Genomic DNA, 20,583 nt, shown 5'->3' with positions numbered 1-20,583 from the left:
GATCTGAGGATAATGTAGCGGACTTATTTACTAAGTCATTACCTAAATCCACCTTCGAGAAACATGTGAAGACCATCGGATTAAGAAAGTTATCCGAACTCCCATGATTGTTGCAATCAGGGGGAGATATTGACATCAGGGGGAGGTATGATGTCTACATGTTCGATCTCTAAGAGTGAAAGACGTGTTGTGCTCTTTTTGCCCTTCGACCAGGGTTATTTTTATCCCACAGGGTTTTTGTTACCTGGCAAGGTTTTTAGTGAGGCAACGATCAAAACATCATCACCAAGTTTAAGCAGCATAAGGGGGAGTGTTGAAGGATGTCGACATCATGTGTGCCTCTTCAAACTAGGGTTTTTAGTCGTAAAGTTGTAATAGGAGAAGGTTCTAGATTTTCTAGTTATGTTCGGATTCTATTACCTTTCATGTACTCTATAACTCCCTATATAAAGGGCTCCTATTATCAATAATACAACACAATTCTCTTTGCAATTTCATTTTTACTTAAACATCATGGTTATAGTTTGTTATTTTCATGATAATTCAATCATATTTGAGGAATCGCGAATTGTGCTGCTTTCAATAGTACTAATGAAACCATTTTATTAATTTTCACTCATGCTTGCATTGCACACATTTCTTTATGCTACGAAATAGTGGACGAATGAACAAGCTACAGAAGACGGTAGGTCGGCTTGGCAAGCAAGTGTTTGGCCTTCGACATTGATAAACCGAATTTCTCAGACATGTCCAAGTCTTGAGGTAGCATGCCAGTTGGGAGCTCCCAGTTAAAGCAGTGCACCAGCTGTGCCAAAACTATCCGAACTGTGGTTAGCCCTAATTGCAGACCTGGACAACCTCTTCGGCCAGACCCAAATGGGATGAGCTGAAAGTCATGTCCCCGGAGGTCTATATTGTTGTTCATGAACCTTTCAGGATAAAATTCCTCAACATTTTCTGACCATACACTAGGATCTCTTCCAATGCTCCAGATGTTTACAATGATCCGCGACTTCTTAGGTATGTCGTATCCATCTATTGCAATGTCCTCGATAGATTCATGTGGGATTAGTAATGGTCCAACTGGGTGTAGTCTGAAGCTCTCCTTGACCACCATACTCAAGTAATCTAGCTTTGGCAAATCAGTCTCTTCCACCATTCGGTCCATGCCAACCACAGTTTGGAGCTCTTTTTGGAGCTTCTTCATGACCCTTGGATGCCTTAAGAGCTCGGAAAGGCTCCAAACAATCGATGAGGCCGAAGTATCAGAAGCCGCCGTAAGCATGTCTAGTAAGATGGCTTTCACATTTGTTCGATCAAGAAAATGAACTTGCTCATCATTCGGGTTCAACGGTTGGTTCATTAATGAAAGCAAGACGTCTACAAAGTCCTCATGCTTGCCTTGTTTCCCACTCGTAGTTTTAGCAACTTGTTCATGGTCGTCAATTATCTTCTCCAAGAGCTGATCGATCGTCTTGCTAACTTTCTTCATTCGCTTAGTTAACCCCTGATATACGTAGAAAAATATGTACATTAACATATAGTAAAAAGTATACACTTAGGCAATCTAGACTGGAGTCTATGAATATTATGTATCATAGTCCAATCTTGGAGTCACCATGGAAAAGGCTACCTTGCTAACTGTAAAACTGTACACATGAATAAGATCAATAAAAATATAAAATAACAACGAATCAGAAGTGCCCAGCAGCCTAGAGGAAAAGGAAAGGTAATGTATGATTTTCTACCTAGCGGCCAACAAAGACGACTTTGAAACTTTCACAAAACTTGGTTTCCTATGTTTGACTTCTAGTTTCTTGATCCTGATCCTAATGTAGTTCATATAGAGACAAAGGAGTGCAGCTGGGTTCCCATCAAGATCTAGTGTGGTTGGTTCGAAATTTTGAATAGTTCAGTGTCCAAAGACTGACTCCATGTATAAATGCAATAATTAATGTAAAATTAAATAACTTTTGGCCGGAACTAGTCTACCATTATATCAGTTCATAAATGAATGATCGAAGAGAAAGGAAATGCCTATGGGAAAGAGTTGGATTAATTAGCATACCTGAATATCAAGTGCAGTAAGGGAAGGAACAAAATCAGATATATTGAAAGCCCCGGCCAAGAAAAACGTTTCCTCAACAATGGCTTTCAAATCAAACCTATCATCCCTCTTACAACCCAACACCATCCTGTACGTAATGTCCTCATTCATCACACCAATATGCCCACTAACATCCACAACTCCACCTTCCTCTGCAGCTTTCTTGAGTTTTCTCAGCAGCACTCCCAGCTCATCCTTTCTCAGCGGCGCGAAAACCTCTATTTTTGCCGGACAGAAAAGCTGAAGCGTACAGAGCTTCCTTACATGGCGCCAATAGGGACCATATTCGGAAAAGGCCATGCCCTTTGTGCCGTAGGATATGTACTCTGAGGCTTGGATTTTGGGCCGGCTGGCGAAATTAGTGTCATGAGTTTTGAGGAATAGCTCTGCGGCTTTGGGGGAGGAGACTACTATGGTCAGAACACTGCCTAGACGGATGGACATGATGTGTCCATATTTTTTTGCCAGGCCTTGGAGGCTTCGATGGGGGAGGTTGCCTAGCATGTGGAGATTTCCGATTATTGGCAGTGACCGAGGGCCGGGTGGTAGTTTTTTGTGTTTTGATTTGGAGGAAGCAGAGATGAGTGACCAAAGGCATGTGAGGAGAACCAGGAGGATGGCTATTATTGTTGAAGGACTCATCTTTTCTGGCTCTCTGTTTTGTGTGGATTTCAGAGAGATAATGGGAAAGATTGGACGACATGACGAGCTTAGGGACTCATTTATACGAACGGACCAACCCTCTGCTCCAAACAAATTGACCAACGTTCTGTAAATATTTAAATCAACTTTAGTAATGTAGGTAGATTTTTGGTAAGTTCTCGGCCTATGAAAGAATCCAAAAAAAGAAAAAAAAAACAAATGAAGACATACACCAGTAGACTGGTATCACTGTATTAGGAAAAGTTAGTACATGAAAGTCAAATAGACCGAGGAATGAGACAAAAGCAGCTATGTTGACGTAGCAACCTAGGTTGTCCCATCGTGATTTGTGCCCAAACCTTATCATTTTCCTTTGTGCAAGTACCTGTGGAGGTGAAAATTTTAAAAACAGTTTGTCCCTATATGAACCGATAGAGAGGCAGCTTAATTTGTTTGAGATGAATCTCCTTCAGCTAAATTAGAATGAGGAGAAATTTCTTTAAGCTAAATCTGAATGAGGTAAAATCTTCTCGAGCTGAATTTAGGTGGGGTAAAATCTCCTTAAGACGGATCCGGGTGAGGAAAATTCCCTCAGGTGCAATCCCCTCGAGGCTATCCTAATTGAGGTAAAATCAAGTTCTAATCAAGACACGACCTAATCTATTTGAAAAGCGCTGAGAAGTCCAAATTCTCTTGAGGAGAAATCCTCTCGAGGTGTACCCACTACAATTCAACACTCATTGACTTGGGCATCAGAGTATCTTTTGCAGGTACTCCTTTCATCTTCCGACTTGATTTACATACACTGACTCAAATTTGAAGGATGTGAAGACATTAACCGCGAAGCATTTACACCCACTCTAATCAAAAACGTAGGTGGATAAATCTTCCCAATTTTTATGCACCAACAGTACCATCTTAGTACATGATTTTTCCCTAAAGATAAGAAGCTATGGTTCGTTTATAAGCTCACTAAACAAGACGAGCTCAAAAGGAATTTGTAATGTGGTATAATTAGAGTTCCGGCCTAAGAAACTTGCTCTCGACTACCTTGATCAATGAACATATTGATTCATATACAAACAATAATTAATACTGAAGAAATCATTATACCAATTGCATTGCGCACATTTCTTTAAGCTGAAGAATAAAAAAATAAAAAATACATAAGATGGTAAGTTGGCTTGGGCAAGCAAGTGTTTGTCTTTTGACATTGATATGCCAAATTCTCAGACATGTCCAAGTCCTGCGGTAGCATGCCAGTGGGGAGCTTCCAGTTACAGCAGTGCACTAGCTGTACAACAACTAGCCGAACTGTGGTTAGCCCTAATTGCAGACCCAGGCTGACAGGACCCGCTTCTTGAAATCCAAAGTGGCCCTGCGGGGCCCACCTCAGAAAAAATTCTACCAAAAATTTGGCGGAACTCTCTCTAAAAGTGGACTACCCAAAAACCTGTAGAAGACAGTTACACTTCTAAAATAATCCACCCTTATTCTTCTAGAGCCACCCTGCTCCCTATATCACAACATCTCCCATTTCATAAACAATTCTGAACTTAAGAATATTAATATCATGGGTTATCAGAGCAATCTAATGTACAAGCGTACAAGATGATAAAATATAAGATAAATGACCGAAACTTTTATAATGCGGAAGCTATGACAGCTATGCCTCAACCCCAAGTACGCTCGACCTCAAGCTAAACTAGCCTGCAAACTGGGTATTTGAAACCAAAAGGCCCAGGGGAAAACATTTAAAAACCGTTAGAGTGAGTGGACAAAAATAAGTAATTTCGAATGTATAAGTAAAACTTAATGCTTTCCCAAATTATTCTCTAAAAACGCACATGCAGTAACAATCTTGGAAACACTCTTAATCATCGTCTTTACTGCAATCTTAATCACGTAAAATAGAACATCTTGCAATCTCTTAAAATCTCCAATCCCTCATATAAGTAATCATATTTCAAACATCTTGTTAACAAAACCGACATGCAGCGAGATTTCACAATATTTCCAACACAATCCTTTTCAAGAAAACTCATTTGAGGATTAGAAATGATTGCTGTCTAATCATCTCATGCCATCTGGGAGGGACTGCCACCCAGATGACGCATCGGAAGGGACTGCCAACCGGAATAGGAGGCGGTGGGTAGAAGGGACTGCCAACTAGCCACAGGTAGTTAGAAGGGACTGCCAACTGACTACCTCATGTCATCTGGAAGGGATTACCAACCAGGTGACGCATCGGAATGGACTGTCAACCGGAATAGGAGGCGGTGGGTAAAAGAGACTGCCAACTAGCCACAGGTAGTTAGAAGGGACTGCCGACCAACTACCTCATGTCACCTGAAAGGGACTGCCGACCAGGTGACTCACCGGAATGGACTGCCGACCGGGATGTAATCTGGAAGGGACTGTCGACCAGACTATTACCTAGAAGGGACTGCCGACTAGGTAATGCATGCATGCGCTGACTTAGTTGCCTCCTCAATAAACTGGAATCAACCTCCTTAAAATAATTTCTTTCGGAAGGAAACCCGTTATTAATCCAATAAGTCATCAATAATTCACCGAAAGTATAACTTAAGAATATCTCGATAACTCAAAACTCAAAACTCAATATCTCAATAAATCCTCGAAAGCATAAATCCTCGGTAAATCAATAAATGTTTTCGGAAAGAAATCTCAATATAACTTCAAAGCTGTAAGTGTGGAGCTCAAAACTCAAGAAATCTCGATAATTCGATCATGCTCAAATATTTGCTAAATCATTCATACTCATAAATCACCATATAAATCGATATTCGAAATCATTAATTCTCACTATATTTTCTTAATCAAACACTTTCCGAAAATCATTTCCCAACTCAAAACTCATCAATAAATAGCTTGAAAATCTATTGAAAGCCCTCGAGAAGGAAATTCACTAATAATCCCGTAACTCATAGAGCATACTAAATCTCAAGAAATCAAGCTCATAAAATCATAACACTCAATAATTCAAATAATAAATTAAACCTCAATCGGAAAATAATAATATACTGCATGCACATTTAATTTAAAATAAATGTCCACTCACAGTACTATTTAGGCGATCACGCATACGAGTTCCTTCATCGAGTAATAGCTCGGTATCTCGCCCTGTACACAATTATAATTCGTGAATAAAGATTCGGCAATTAAATACGATTCTAATATCTTATTCTCCTAAATCAAACTTCCAATTTCTTTTCCAATTTAATCCAACTTCACCCTTAATACCAACTCATTAGTTTAAAGATTCTAGGGCAGAACCGAGAGAAATCTGACGGCCGGATTCTCATAATTCAATGATCGACAACCTAAACTTCGGAATTACACAATCGATACAAAACTCCTTCAATTCCCACCAAACTTCACATACAAGCTCCACAACATTTATAGGATTTAATTGGGCCAAAACAGGAATTATAAACCAGCCCACGCGCTTCCACGCGCCATCCACAGTGGCGGCTCGTGGGGCCCACGCACCGATAGCCACCACCTCCGATGGTCACCAAATTTTGGCAGCACCGCCTACTCAACAGTCCAAGCATTTTTCACAACTACAACAAGTTCCAATTTTACCTGTAAGTGATAGAAATTGGCTGGTGAAGTTTTTCTAGAAAAACCCAAGAACCCTAGGATTTCAAATCGTCGATTCGACCTCCACACTGCAAATCATGGCTCAAGGCTAGGGGCAAAATGATCCTTGGCAAAAACTGAACCTTCGACGCCGGTTTGGTGGCCGGGGATGGCCGGAATTGCCGAAAATCGACGAATGTTCCGATCGGCTACAGTGAACTTCACAGCTCAAAATCAAGCTCCTCCGACCGAATCACTGCAAAACACCACCACAGATGTGACAAGGAGGAAGAGGCAAGCTTGTCGGTGTCCGGATTCTGTCGTGGGTCGGCCGGAGAAGGAAGAATCGGACCGAAGAGGAGAAAAAGATCGGGGAAGAAGAGAGAGTAAACTGGGTAGGTTTCCAAAAATGGCAACTTACCACAGTAACTTTTATATTTTCGGCCATAACTTTCACATACGAATTCCTATTTAAGTGTACCACATGTCCACGGACTCGGTTTAACGTTCTCTACGACTTTCATAAAGGAAATTTTCTCAAATTTTGACCCGAACAAAAAGTCATCTTTTAGTAGGGGTGGGTTCGGTTCCGATCGGTTCGGTTCCGAGCCTAAACCGAAAACCGAACCGAATTTAGGTTCGGTGCGGTGCAGTTCGGTTTTTGGGTTTTGAGAAATTGACACCGAAAACCGAACCGAACTGAGCGGTTCGGTTCAGTTCGGCCCAGTTTTGGTTTTTTTTTTTTTTTAATACTTTTTTTGCTTTTTTTTTTTTTTTTGGCTTTTTAATCATGTACGTATATATTTAGTCCATTTGAGCCACTAATCAACTCCATCTATTTACAACGAACTACTCTGGAAGAATTAAGGCCATTGGAGCCTTATCAATATAAAAAGAATATATGTAAAAAAATAAGAGCAAACCATTAATCATCCACAAAATATATAAATAGAGCAAATCCCTCTTCCACATCAGGGGCATTTGACTAAGTTTCCCAGTAAATAAACCCCCTCTTTCTCTACTGTCTTTCATGGGAAAAAGAAGCTTCAAATGGAGACTGCACAAAGCATAACAGACAATCAATTAATTGACCTGAGGATGTCTCCCATTACTGTATATTACATTACAACAGATATAGGGACGATCGATGTATTCAAATCTGGTACCCAAGTTTTTCTTCTACTGTAGGCCATCCCAATATTTCTTTCCAAGTAGCCAGTTCAAGCTACTTGACCCAAACCCATAAATACGACTACACAGATCAACAGATTTCACAAACAAGCATTGATAACTTGCAGGCAAAGACACTGTGCGTGAATAGCATTTCTATAACAAAAATTAGAAAGAGAGCTATAAAGTATATCATTGTCATCTTTTGTTTATAAAATGTTTGGCGACATACTGATCATATAAGCAAAACCAATTTGCTAGTATAGTTTGGGGAATTGAGCGTCAGTTTGGGGAAGGCCTCCATCTCAAAATGCCAATATATATGTTAAAAAAAAAAAAAGACGCAGGACTGCAGTCTGTAGAAGATGACGCCGAGACCGATAAAATCAAACCCGTGACTCCGTGAGGCTTTAAAATTTCCTCTTTTTCTTCTGTATTTGTAAGTTAAACACCCCAAACTTTCCTCTTTCTCCATCACTCTGGGATTAGAAGGAAGATAACTAAAAGTTTTGCTCTCACTTTCACCAATTTGGGCAAAAATGAAACACTGGCGGCTGAAATTTTTTTGATTTCCCTATGATTCTTTCAAAGACAAACAGTAACATTTCTTCCTTTTATGTCTATTTAAGCTATTGACAGACTCTCATAGACGCATAGAAGCAATCTTTCTCTTCCTCTTACTCAATTCTGAATTTCATCTTCTGTTCTAATTTCATAATCAGAATTCAAATAGTTGATACAATTGTAACAAACCGTCAAGGCTTGAAGTCCAAATTTTTGTGATTAAAAAATCAGGTTCTATTGTTCTTTATTGACATTGTTACTTTTTATTTTGTTTATATAATCTGCTATGTTTTAGTTTGAACTTAGTTTTACTGACATTTTTTTTTCAATGGAAAAAATTATTAGAAAAGTCTCTCTAAATTTTTCCTTATGCCTCACTCTGTCACGGAATGGCCCTGCTGTAAAGGATACTATGATCCCTAAGTCGGTGAGTGTTGAATTGTAGTTGGTATAAATGAGATTCATTGCTTCCTTCGAATGTTCACTTTACAAAGTATTTATAGATGAGCTTGATCGAATATCTTGACTAGTGCGCATAGTGGTGTGTTAGGTCCGCAAGTCATGCGTTAGTGGATCCATTACACCACTCTCAGGACAACGTGGGGGAGTATTTCCTGCTTGCAACTGATTCAGCCGAGCTAACTAATTCTGTTGACTTGTTCCACCTTGTCCAAATCCACATCGAGTGGATTTTTCCTCAAAAAGGTCTAGACTTCTCAGCGCTCCCCAAATAGATCAGGTCGTGTCTTGATTAGAAGTTTAGAACTTGATTTCACCTCAATTAGGTCGGCCTCGAGGGGATTGCACATGAGGGGATTTTCCTCACCCGAATCCGTCTTAAGGGGATTCCACATCGGATCCTAAATCCGTCTCGAAAAAATTTCACCTAACTTGAATGTTCCTCAAAGAGATTTCTCCTCATTTGAATTTAGCTCAAAGAAATTTCTCCTCAGTTGGATTTAGCTCAAGGAGATTTTGAGTTTTTCTCAAACAAATTAAGCTGCCTCTCAATCAGTTCATATAGTGACAAACTGTTTTTAAAATTTTCACCTCCCCGGGTACCAGGTTGCACAAAGGATAATGATAAGGTTTGGTCACAAATCACAATAGGACAACTAAGGTTGCTAGTTGCTACGTCGTTGACTGGAACATTCAACAGAGCTGATTTTGTCTCATTCCTCAGTCTGTTTGATTTTCAGGTACCAACGCCCTTTTCCTAATACGGTGACACCAGTCTACTGGTAACTGGTGTATGTCTTCATTTGTTTTTTAGTTTTTTTTTTGGATCCTTTTCATAGACGAGAAATTACCAAAAATCTACCTACGTTGCTAAAGTTGATTTAAAAATATCATCTGGGATCAACAACATTTGGATGGTAATTTTATTGACTGACACTAAAGTTATTGACTCAAACTAAAGAGGGGTAAACATGCTAGCAGCAGTTCTATTGATTTTTCTCATTTATTTTGTTCTTTTTTTTTTACAAGTCTAAATATAGATAATCCAGATGTGGACCTTATTATGTGTATTTTTAATACGTTGATGCAGAGAGGATGGCGGCTCAATTTGAGCAACAGTTAGACCGTGCTAAAGGAGGAAAACGAAAAGTGACTAGTAGACAGGAAATGGCAGTTCGGTGTCTGATTGGGACGCACCTTACCTTTCCGGAAAGGGAATCGCGCCAGAAACAAGACTCATCGCTTTGCAATGAGCTGTAGCATTTTTCGGGCTTTCGGGATCGTTTAGGGCCTCAAAAAGGCATTTTTCTATTTTACCCGTTTTTGGTTTTCTTAGTTATTTTTGGATTGTTTTCGTTTTTATCCATGGGCCTTAGGGTTTCGTTGTTAGTCGCCCTAGGGTACTTTTCTCTTATTTATGCAGCCGCAAGCGGCTGCAGAACGCATCTTTCATCTTTTAATCAATAAAATAGAGATTTTCTCTTTTATCTCTGGTGGACTCCAGAATCTTTTGCTTAGGTTTATTGCTGGTAAACCTAGTTATCAATCCGACTGCGTCAGGTGGTATCAGAGCAGGTCTTCCCTGTCTCTTTTATTTGCCTTAGTAGCAATGGGTGAAGTTACGAAATCTGATATTGAAGCTCTTACAGCAGCGTTTACCGCTGCCATCAATTCCATGAATAATCAGATTGGAGAAATTCGTGGATTGTTGGGTGAGAGGAACAACAACAACAACAACAACAACAACAACAACAATAATCGGCGTAGAGATGGGGAAGGAGGCCAGCGAGTTAGGGCTCCACGTGGTGAAGTTGTTGATAATACATCAGAATCTGAGCCGGAAGAAGAAATTTTACAACAAGAGCAACATGGACAAGCTGACCAGGATTACAAAGTCAAGGCCGAAATTCCTTTCTTTTCGGGCAATTTGGGTGTAGAAGATTACTTGGATTGGCAGCTTCAGGTGGACAGATTCTTTGAGATTATGGAAGTGCCCGAGCACAAACAAGTTAAGCATGTTGCCTGGAGATTGAAGAGTACTGCTGCAGTATGGTGGGATAAGTTGCAGAACACTCGAAAGAAACAGAGGAAGCAGGGTGTTAGAACATGGCGAAGAATGAAGCAGTTGATGATGGAGAGGTTCTTGCCAGATGATTATGAACAGATTCTATATAGGCTGTATATTGAATGTGTCCAAGGAACTAGGACGGTGGCTGATTATACGGCTGAATTCCTACGCTATTCAGAGCGTAATGAATTGGGAGAAACTGAAGGCCAGAAGGTGGCTCGCTATATCAGTGGGTTGAAGCCTTCCATTCAGGAGAGAATTGGGTTGCAAACTGTTCATACTATGGCCGAAGTGACAAACCTAGCATTGAAAGCAGAGTTGTTGGAGAAACCTTCTCGAGCTTCTTCTTTCCAGAGGTATAACTACCAAAGGAGTGCAGATTTGGTTAATGCTTCAACTGCCAAAGGTACAACTACGCTGCAGAGAGCAGAAAACGCCTTTAAAGCTTCTAATCCTCCTTTTAAAGGAGCGGGCAGTTCTAACAATTCTAGTGGTGTCCAAAATAGAGCCCCGAATCAGAGGTTCAATAATCCTTATGCTAGACCTACAGGGGATGTCTGTTATCGATGCAACAAGCCTGGGCATAGATCTAATGTATGTCCTGAGAGGAGACAAACTGCCCTTATAGATGATTATGATGAGGATGAAGAAGATGTTAGGAGGGATGGCGATTATGATGGAGCTGAGTTTGCGGAGGAGGAATCCCCTGAGAAGGTTAACATTGTGTTGCAGCGGGTTCTACTATGTCCTAAAGAAGAGGGGCAGCGGCGCAATATTTTCAGGTCACTTTGTGCCATTAATAACAAAGTGTGTAATTTAATTGTGGATAATGGGAGCTGCGAAAATTTTGTAGCCAAGAAACTGGTGGAGTATTTGCAGTTACCGGCGCAGCCTCATGAGGCACCTTATTCTCTCGGGTGGGTCAAGAAAGGTCCACAAGTTCGAGTTGTTGAATCCTGCAAAGTGCCGGTATCCATTGGTAAGCATTATAAAGATGAAGTTTTGTGCGACATTATTGATATGGATGCTTGTCATATTTTGTTTGGCCGACCTTGGCAATATGATGTGGATATTACTTATAAAGGCAGGGACAATGTGATGTTGTTTATGTGGAATAACCATAAAATTGCTATGGCTCCTGTGTGTCAATTTGAGAAATCTGATGTGAAGAAAGGGGAGAGTTTCCTGACCTTATCTAGCAGTGAACTTGAGATGGAGAGGGCCTTTAAAGAATCTGAGGTTTTCTGTCCAGTGGTGATAAAGGGGTTGTTGTCTGCAGAAAAGGAAGAAGTGGTGATTCCCAAAGAAGTACAGGATATGTTGGCAGATTTTGAAGAGTTGATCTCGGATGAGTTACCCAACGAGCTGCCACCTATGAGAGACATTCAACATCAGATTGATTTGGTGCCTGGAGCTAGCTTGCCCAATCTGCCACATTACCGAATGAGTCCCAAGGAGAATGAGATTTTGAGAGAGCAGATTGAAGACTTGTTGAAAAAAGGGTTCATTCGAGAGAGTATGAGTCCTTGTGCAGTTCCAGTCCTCCTTGTTCCTAAGAAGGGCAATCAATGGCGGATGTGTGTTGATAGCAGGGCCATTAACAAGATAACTGTGAAGTACAGGTTTCCTATTCCTCGTTTGGAAGACATGCTTGATGAGCTAGAAGGTTCCAAAGTGTTTACCAAGATAGACCTTCGAAGTGGATATCACCAGATTCGAATCAAGCCATGGGATGAATGGAAGACAGCTTTTAAGAGCAAGGATGGCTTGTACGAGTGGATGGTTATGCCATTCGGGTTGTCTAATGCACCCAGCACTTTTATGAGGCTTATGAACCAGGTTCTTCGCCCTTTTACAGGTTCCTTTGTAGTAGTGTACTTTGATGATATACTGATCTATAGCAGGACCAAAGAAGAACATCTGGTGCATTTGAAGCAGGTTTTGGAAGCTTTACAGGAGAATAAACTGTACATCAATTTAAAAAAATGTACATTCTGCACCAGCAAGTTATTATTTCTGGGATTTGTGGTTGGAGAAGAAGGCATTCAGGTTGACGAAGAAAAGGTACGAGCAATAAGAGAATGGCCAGCTCCAAAATCAGTTTCTGAAGTGCGGAGTTTTCATGGTTTAGCTACTTTCTATAGAAGATTTGTGAAGAATTTCAGTACCATTACTGCCCCTATTACTGAATGTTTGAAGAAAGGCAAATTCCAATGGGGAGAGGAACAAGAGAAAAGTTTTGCTTTAATCAAGGAGAAACTTTGTACTGCACCAGTTCTTGCTCTTCCTAATTTTGACAAGATATTCGAGGTTGAATGTGATGCTAGTGGCGTGGGAACAGGTGCTGTGCTGTCACAAGAGAAGAAACCAGTAGCATTCTTTAGTGAAAAGCTTAGTGAAGCTCGTCAGAAGTGGAGTACTTATGACCAAGAATTTTATGCGGTGTTCCGGTCATTGAGGCAATGGGAGCACTACCTGATTCAGAGGGAGTTCGTACTGTTCACCGATCACCAAGCCTTGAAGTACCTCAATAGCCAGAAAACTGTGAATAAAATGCATGCAAGGTGGGTGAGTTTTCTACAGAAATTTCCTTTTGTGATTCAACATAAATCTGGTACTCTTAACCGGGTCGCAGATGCTTTGAGTAGGAGGGCGTCCTTACTGGTCACTTTAGCTCAGGAGATTGTGGGGTTTGATCTCTTGAAGGATTTGTATGAGGAAGATATTGATTTCAAAGAAATTTGGGCCTAGTGCAGCAATAACAATGCAGTTGCAGATTTTTATGAGAATGAAGGATATTTATTCAAGGGCAACAGACTTTGTATCCCTAGTTCTTCATTGAGGGAAAAACTGATCAGAGATCTGCATGGAGGAGGATTGAGTGGGCACTTGGGCAGAGACAAGACTATTGCTAGTCTTGAGGAGAGGTATTTCTGGCCACAGTTGAAGAATGATGCAGGAACTATTGTGAGAAAGTGCTACACCTGCCAGGTATCTAAGGGTCAGTCCCAAAATACAGGTCTTTATCTCCCTTTACCTGTTCCTGATGATATTTGGCAGGACCTTGCTATGGATTTTGTGTTGGGCTTACCCCGTACCCAAAGGGGAGTGGATTCAGTGTTTGTGGTAGTTGACAGGTTCTCTAAGATGGTGCATTTCATCGCATGTAAGAAGACTGCTGATGCTTCTAATATAGCTAAACTGTTCTTCAGGGAAGTGGTTCGTTTGCATGGAGTACCCAAGTCCATTACATCTGACAGAGACACCAAGTTCCTTAGCCATTTCTGGATTACTTTGTGGAGGATGTTTGGCACATCTTTGAACCGTAGTAGCACAGCCCATCCTCAAACGGATGGTCAGACAGAGGTTACTAACAGAACTTTAGGTAACATGGTTCGGTTTATTGCTGGTAAACCTAGTTATCAATCCGACTGCGTCATACGTAAATTATCACACCCAAAATGTTAAGATCAATTATGTTATGATGTTTCTGAAGAATTTTGCTCAAGTCAAAATCTACAGAACTTGCTCGATCAACTGAATATTTACAGAGGGTCGGTCAATTTGTTTGGACTTTGGAGCAGAGGCTTGGTCCGTTAATATAAACGAGTCCCTGAGCTTGCATGACCCATATTTCTCATTATCCCTCTCAGCAACTCCACACAAAACAGAAAGCCAAGCCAGAAAAGATGAGTCCTTCAACAATAATAGCCATCCTCCTGGTTCTCCTCACATGCCTTTGGTTACTCATCTCTGCTTCCTCCAAATCAAAACACAAAAAACTACCACCCGGCCCTCGGTCACTGCCAATAATCGGAAATCTCCACATGCTAGGCAACCTCCCCCATCGAAGCCTCCAACACCTGGCCAGAAAATATGGACACACATGTCCATCCGTCTAGGTAGTGTTCCGACCATAGTAGTCTCCTCCCCAAAAGCCGCAGAGCTATTCCTCAAAACTCATGACACTAATTTCGCCAGCCGGCCCAAAATCCAAGCCTCGGAGTACATATCCTACGGCACAAAGGGCATGGCCTTTTCCGAATATGGTCCCTAGTGGCGCCATGTAAGGAAGCTCTGTACGCTTCAGCTTTTCTGTCCAGCAAAAATAGAGGCTTCCGCGCCGCAGAGAAAGGATGAGCTGGGAGTGCTGCTGAGAAAGCTCAAGAAAGCTGCAGAGGAAGGTGGTGTTGTGGATGTTAGTGAGGATATTGGTGTGATGAATGAGGACATTACGTACAGGATGGTGTTGGGTTGTAAAAGGGATGATCAGTTTGATTTGAAAGCCATCGTTGAGGAAACGTCTTTCTTGGCTGGGGCTTTCAATATATCTGATTTTGTTCCTTCCCTTGCTGCACTTGATATTCAGGTATGCTAATTAATCCAACTCTTTCCCATAGGCATTTCCTTTCTCTTCGATCATTCATTTATGAACCGATACAATGGTAGACTAGTTCCGGCCCAAAGTTATTTAATTTTATATTATTGCATTTATATATGGAGTTAGTCTTCGGACACTGAACTATTCAAAATTTCAAACCAACCACACTAGAACTTCATGGGAACCCAGCTTTGTCTCTATATGAACTGCATTAGGAATTTAGGATCAAGAAACTTGAAGTCAAACATAGGAAACCAAGTTTTGTGAAATTCCAGTAGTAACCTTTTTCAAAGTCGTCTTTGTTGGCCGCCAGGTAGAAAATCATATATTATCTTTCCTTTTCCTCTAGGCTGCTAGGCACTTCTGATTCGTTGTTATTTTATATTTAAGATAATTGTGAAAATAATGTAATTTGTTAAGCCGTCTCCTGCTCACAGTGAAGCACTTGTCGCCTTCCTGCTGAAGTTTAGCAGGGCAGCCTATTCCATGGTGACTATCAAGATTGGACTATGATACATAATATTCATAGACTTCAGTCTAGATTGCCCAAGTGTATATTTTTTACTGTATGTTAATGTATTAGATGTGGTTTATTATATTTTTCTACGTATATCAGTGGTTGACTAAGCGAATGAGGAAAGTTAGCAAGACAATCGATCAGCTCTTAGAGAAGATAATTGACGACCATGAACAAGTTGCTAAAACTACGAGTGGGAAACAAGGCAAGCATGAGGACTTTGTAGACGTCTTGCTTTCATTAATGAACCAACCGTTGAACCCGAATGATGAGCAAGTTCATTTTCTTGATCGAACAAATGTGAAAGCCATCTTACTAGACATGCTTACGGCGGCTTTTGATACTTCGGCCTCATCGATTGTTTGGAGCCTTTCCGAGCTCTTAAGGCATCCAAGGGTCATGAAGAAACTCCAAAAAGAGCTCCAAACTGTAGTTGGCATGGACCGAATGGTGGAAGAGACTGATTTGCCAAAGCTAGATTACTTGAATATGGTGGTCAAGGAGAGCTTCAGACTACACCCAGTTGGACCATTACTAGTCCCACATGAATCTATCGAGGACATTGCAATAGATGGATACGACATACCTAAGAAGTCGCGGATCATTGTAAACATCTGGAGCATTGGAAGAGATCCTAGTGTATGGTCGGAAAATGTTGAGGAATTTTATCCTGAAAGGTTCATGAACAACAATATAGAACTCCGGGGACATGACTTTCAGCTCATCCCATTTGGGTCTGGCCGAAGAGGTTGTCTAGGTCTGCAATTAGGGCTAACCACAGTTCGGATAGTTCTGGCACAGCTGGTGCACTGCTTTAACTGGGAGCTCCCAACCGGCATGCTACCTCAAGACTTGGACATGTCTGAGAAATTCGGTTTATCAATGTCAAAGGCCAAACACTTGCTTGCTAAGCCGACCTACCGTCTTCTGTAGCTTGTTCATCTATCCACTACTTCGTAGCATAAAGAAATGTGTGCAATGCAAGCATGAGTGAAAATTAATAAAATGGTTTCATCAGTACTATTGAAAGCAACACAATTCGCGATTTCTCAAATATGATTGCATTATCATGAAAATAACAATCTATAACCATGACCATTTAAAAGTAACTATACCATTAATATTTGTGAGCATACTCTGCTTAATATTACATAACCATCTCAACAAAAAAAAAATTGCTCAAACTAGACTTAAATGTTCACTATTGAGTAATACACCACCCACTGGTCAAGAAAAAATAGCACCTACTTTCCGAAAACAGAGCATCATTCTGCCCGCTTGTCTAGCTCATGGTTTGTCTACAAAACAGAAAAACACGCATTTAAGACTACATTAATGGCAATCAAGTATGCTGTCTAACTATTGATAATCAGTGGATAAGACATGCACAAAGGGAAATTCTACGGTACCTATATGTATGTGATACACTCATTTACAGATCTGACAACAAAATTGTTGTCATTGTGGTAAATAGAGTTATTTTTTGGGTAATTTTAGTTCTATTATAGGTAATTACTCCACTTACGATATTTTTACAAGTTTATGAACAAATTGTTGTCGATGTAGTAACTTGGTTCAATTATATGTGAATGTGATAACTTTGTTGTTAATGTTGTAAATTTGGTTCAACTAAATTGTATTTTGGTTCAATTATATGTAAATGAGTTTATGATAAACATCCAAGTACTCTAGACAACCCCCATGCACAAATATTAAATAAATTCAAAAACCTAATCCATGAGGCTTTTCAACTGGATAATGCACAATCATATTACAGAATTGCAAAACAACTCAGGAGAATAAAAAGCCCCCGAGAGTTTGGCATGTTCAATCCATTCTTACTGGCACAGGCTATTCAAAGAAAGGAAATTGGAAAAGACCAAGAAAGAAAAAAATTGCAAACAAATCATATGAATGTCAACTCTTCTGTAGTATTTCTTACCAATTTACTAGCAGATATAAATCAATCGACACGACCACAACTGCTGCAAAAAGGATGAATCCTCCTAGTCATGTAGCTTGATTATCGAATCTGAGATGGAGAACATAGCAACCCCGAAGCATCTGCCCCAACCACTACAAGATCACAAACAGTACCAAGGACGGAACCAGGAATTAGATTTGAGGAGGGCTAAATTTACCTTATGCTGGCAAGAAAAATTATTCTTAAAAATTTGGCAAAGTCTACTTTGTTTTGATGGAATATCTTAATTGCATAACACTTGCTAAAATATCATCCACAAAATGCATTTTGTTACTCAAATCTAACAATAGAAAATTGAAATAATTGAAAGTTAAATATTCAATGTTAATACAAATTCAACTACTTAAGTTGTACTCTTCGATTACCTGAAGCTTGAGGGTGCTATAACTTGGTGTGTGTGTGTGTGTGTATAATTTTTTTTTTTTTGGGTTAAATATTGTTTACTCCCTGAACTTTTACTAAAAAAACATTTCAATCCCTCACCTTCTAATTTGACATGTTTACTCCTTACACTATCAATTTCTCACTCAATAGGTCCATTCAGTTAACTCTCCGTTAGATTGTGCCGTTAAGTGGCTGACGTGGCTAATTCTTTGATGCTAACTCAGCTTGATGGGACTCATTTTAAGAGTAAATACCTATTTTAACCTTGACTTCCTCCATCTCTTTTTTTTTTTTTTTGGACAGAGTATGACCCAAGTCGAAGAGGAGGAAGAGGAGCCATAGAACCATAATTCCCAATTTAAAACACTCACCCTACAACCCCCTCCAGAACCACAAATGAAGCCTCAACCCGACTCAAACCAAGACAACCCCGACGCCGTCCCCGTCCGATCTCCTCAGAGCCGGACCGCCATACCCTTCGCTCGCAAGAAGTGCAAGAAGATGGGCAGGAATTCAAAAGCTGCTCAGAAGAAGCTGCAGATTCTGCGCCTTCCCCGTCCGATCTCCTCGGAGCCGGACCGCCATAACATTCGATCGGAGCATTAGGGCTGATCTTCTCGCTCAATTGATCATTAACTTCAACTCCCAACAGCAGTGTAGCTACGTCAACGAGCCTAGGATTCTAGTCAACCGGTCTGATCTGGGATGCGCATTGAAGCTTCCGGTGATGCTTCAATCAAAGAAGAGTGCCATGGAAGATGCCAGTGAGGAGCAGCCACCAGCGTCGGAGGAGTCGAAAGCTTTTCTGGAGGATTTGGTTTCGAATTGGGTGCTTTTGCATAAGGATATTGGGAAATTATTTAATCTTTGCATTTGAACTTTCTCTATTTATGTTTGAAAGGTTGAGGTTGGTGCTTTGTTTCTCTGATTGGTGGCTCAATTTTGTGTTGATTACCTAAGCCCCACAAACTTCCAGTCGCCACGACACGCTCTATTCCGACGGCAGAGACCGAACGTCTTCCTTCAAAGACAATATCACCAACACGTCAATGGAGGCGGAGAGGATGAGCTGGGCTTAGGATCTCGTCTTCAATGTGGGTTACTAGGTTTTTCAATGTAGGTTGTGATTTAGCATATTTTTAGGTGAAATTATTGTGAATTTTCTGGGCTACTAGGTCGTTCCATGTGGTCTATGATTTTGCATATTTGGTTGTGGTGAGTGGTGGAGATGATAAGAATATATCTTTGTAGCGTAAGAATGGGTTGGGGATTCATGAGCTTAGAAATATGAAAGATGGAATTGGGAGCATGTCGAGGAGAGTGGGTGAAAGGAAGCTGATCAGAAAACTGATCGAAAACGAAGGTTAGAAGCCAGGGGCATAATCGACAATTTATCATTCACTTTGCTGATAACGTGTTGAGTTGGCGTCTAGCTGTGTGCCACGTCAGCCACTTAACAGAGAGATTAGACAGAATGGACCTATTGGGTGAGAAATTGAGAGTGTAAGGAGTAAACATGTCAAATTAGAAGGTGAGGGACTGAAGTGTTTTTTCACTAAAAGTTTAGGGAATAAACAGTATTTAACATTTTTTTTTTCCCTAAAATGTTGAGGTGGGTCAGCATGTAATGCTGGTTTTACTAATTTAGAAGTGAAAGGTGATGCGCTAACAGTTTTGAACACGTTGCATGTTGAAAGTGAGGATCTTAGTTCGGAAGGTCATATCCTTAAGGAAGTTAACTTTTAGTTAAGTCCTTTAGTATCTGTACTTGGCGTTTTGTTAAGCGTGACTGCAACATGGTTGCTCATCTTTTGGCAAAAGAAGTCTTGAAGTTGAGTCAGCCTCTATTGTGTTTAGAGTCGGGAGTCGGGGCCTAGTTGGCTTCATCAGTGCGTCAGTATGGACTTCGGTTGTGAAGTCTAGTATGGGATAAGTTTTCTTTCTTAAGCTTTGTTCCGCTTCTCATTGTAATCTTCGTTTTTATTAATGAAGTTCTTCTTGATCAAAAAAAAAATGTTGAGGTGTGCGATACCCTTGTGTCCATGCCTGAACAGTACAGAGCTTCCCTTCTTGGCTTGGCACAAACCGTGAGCTACAGTAACGGCAAGAGACGTCCTTATGTCCTCGGTAAATCACTAAATTGGTACATATGTTGCCCCCAAGTCACAAATGGATTTCTGAAGTCACAGTTCAGTTCAGAAGCATCAGTCATATTCTTCTCTGCCGCCTGTAGCACTTGCATGGGTAACTTTGCCTAACTCTCAACGGTGGGGTTCGTCTCCAATAGTCGTCTGGCAAACTTAGTTGCAGTGGCAAGGTTCTTTGCCTTGTACTGTCATTGCATTAAGCAAAGCAAGCCTTAGGTGAGGCAATTGAAGATTGCAGTGTGTTAATTTGCAAGTACCCCCTTTCATCTTCCGACTTGACTTACATACACTAACTCAAATTCGAAGGATGTGAAGACATTAACCGCGAAGCTTAACACCCACTCTAGTCAGAAAAGTAGGTGGAGAAATCTTCCGAATTTTTCTGCACCAACAGTACCATCCTAGTACATGATTTTTCCCTAAAAATAAGAAGCTATGGTTCGTTTTAAGCTCGCTAAACAAGACGAGCTCAAAATGAATTTATATTGGGGTATTTGCATAATTAGAGTTCCGGCCTAAGAAACTTGCTCTCCACTACCTTGATCAATGAACAT

At 40.5% G+C, this 20,583-nt stretch overlaps 1 protein-coding gene and 1 pseudogene across 1 annotated transcript; one reads left to right on the top strand and one right to left on the bottom strand.

Moving 5' to 3' along the window:
• Positions 1-583: 583 nt before the first annotated feature.
• On the bottom strand, positions 584-2,862 carry LOC112178918 (cytochrome P450 CYP736A12). Its single transcript, XM_024317190.2, has 2 exons — positions 2,069-2,862; positions 584-1,507 (listed from the first exon to the last, which is right to left on the bottom strand). The coding sequence occupies exons 1-2, from the start codon at positions 2,747-2,749 to the stop codon at positions 674-676; spliced, it is 1,515 nt and encodes a 504-aa protein (XP_024172958.1). The 5' UTR covers positions 2,750-2,862; the 3' UTR covers positions 584-673.
• An 11,332-nt stretch (positions 2,863-14,194) lies between these two features.
• LOC112176619 lies at positions 14,195-16,537 on the top strand (annotated as a pseudogene).
• Positions 16,538-20,583: the final 4,046 nt, after the last annotated feature.

Source organism: Rosa chinensis, chromosome 7, assembly GCF_002994745.2.
Source record: "Rosa chinensis cultivar Old Blush chromosome 7, RchiOBHm-V2, whole genome shotgun sequence".
Taxonomy (NCBI): domain Eukaryota; kingdom Viridiplantae; phylum Streptophyta; class Magnoliopsida; order Rosales; family Rosaceae; genus Rosa; species Rosa chinensis.
Note: the sequence above shows the minus strand (reverse complement) of the source record. Positions and strands in the feature narration are given on the sequence as shown.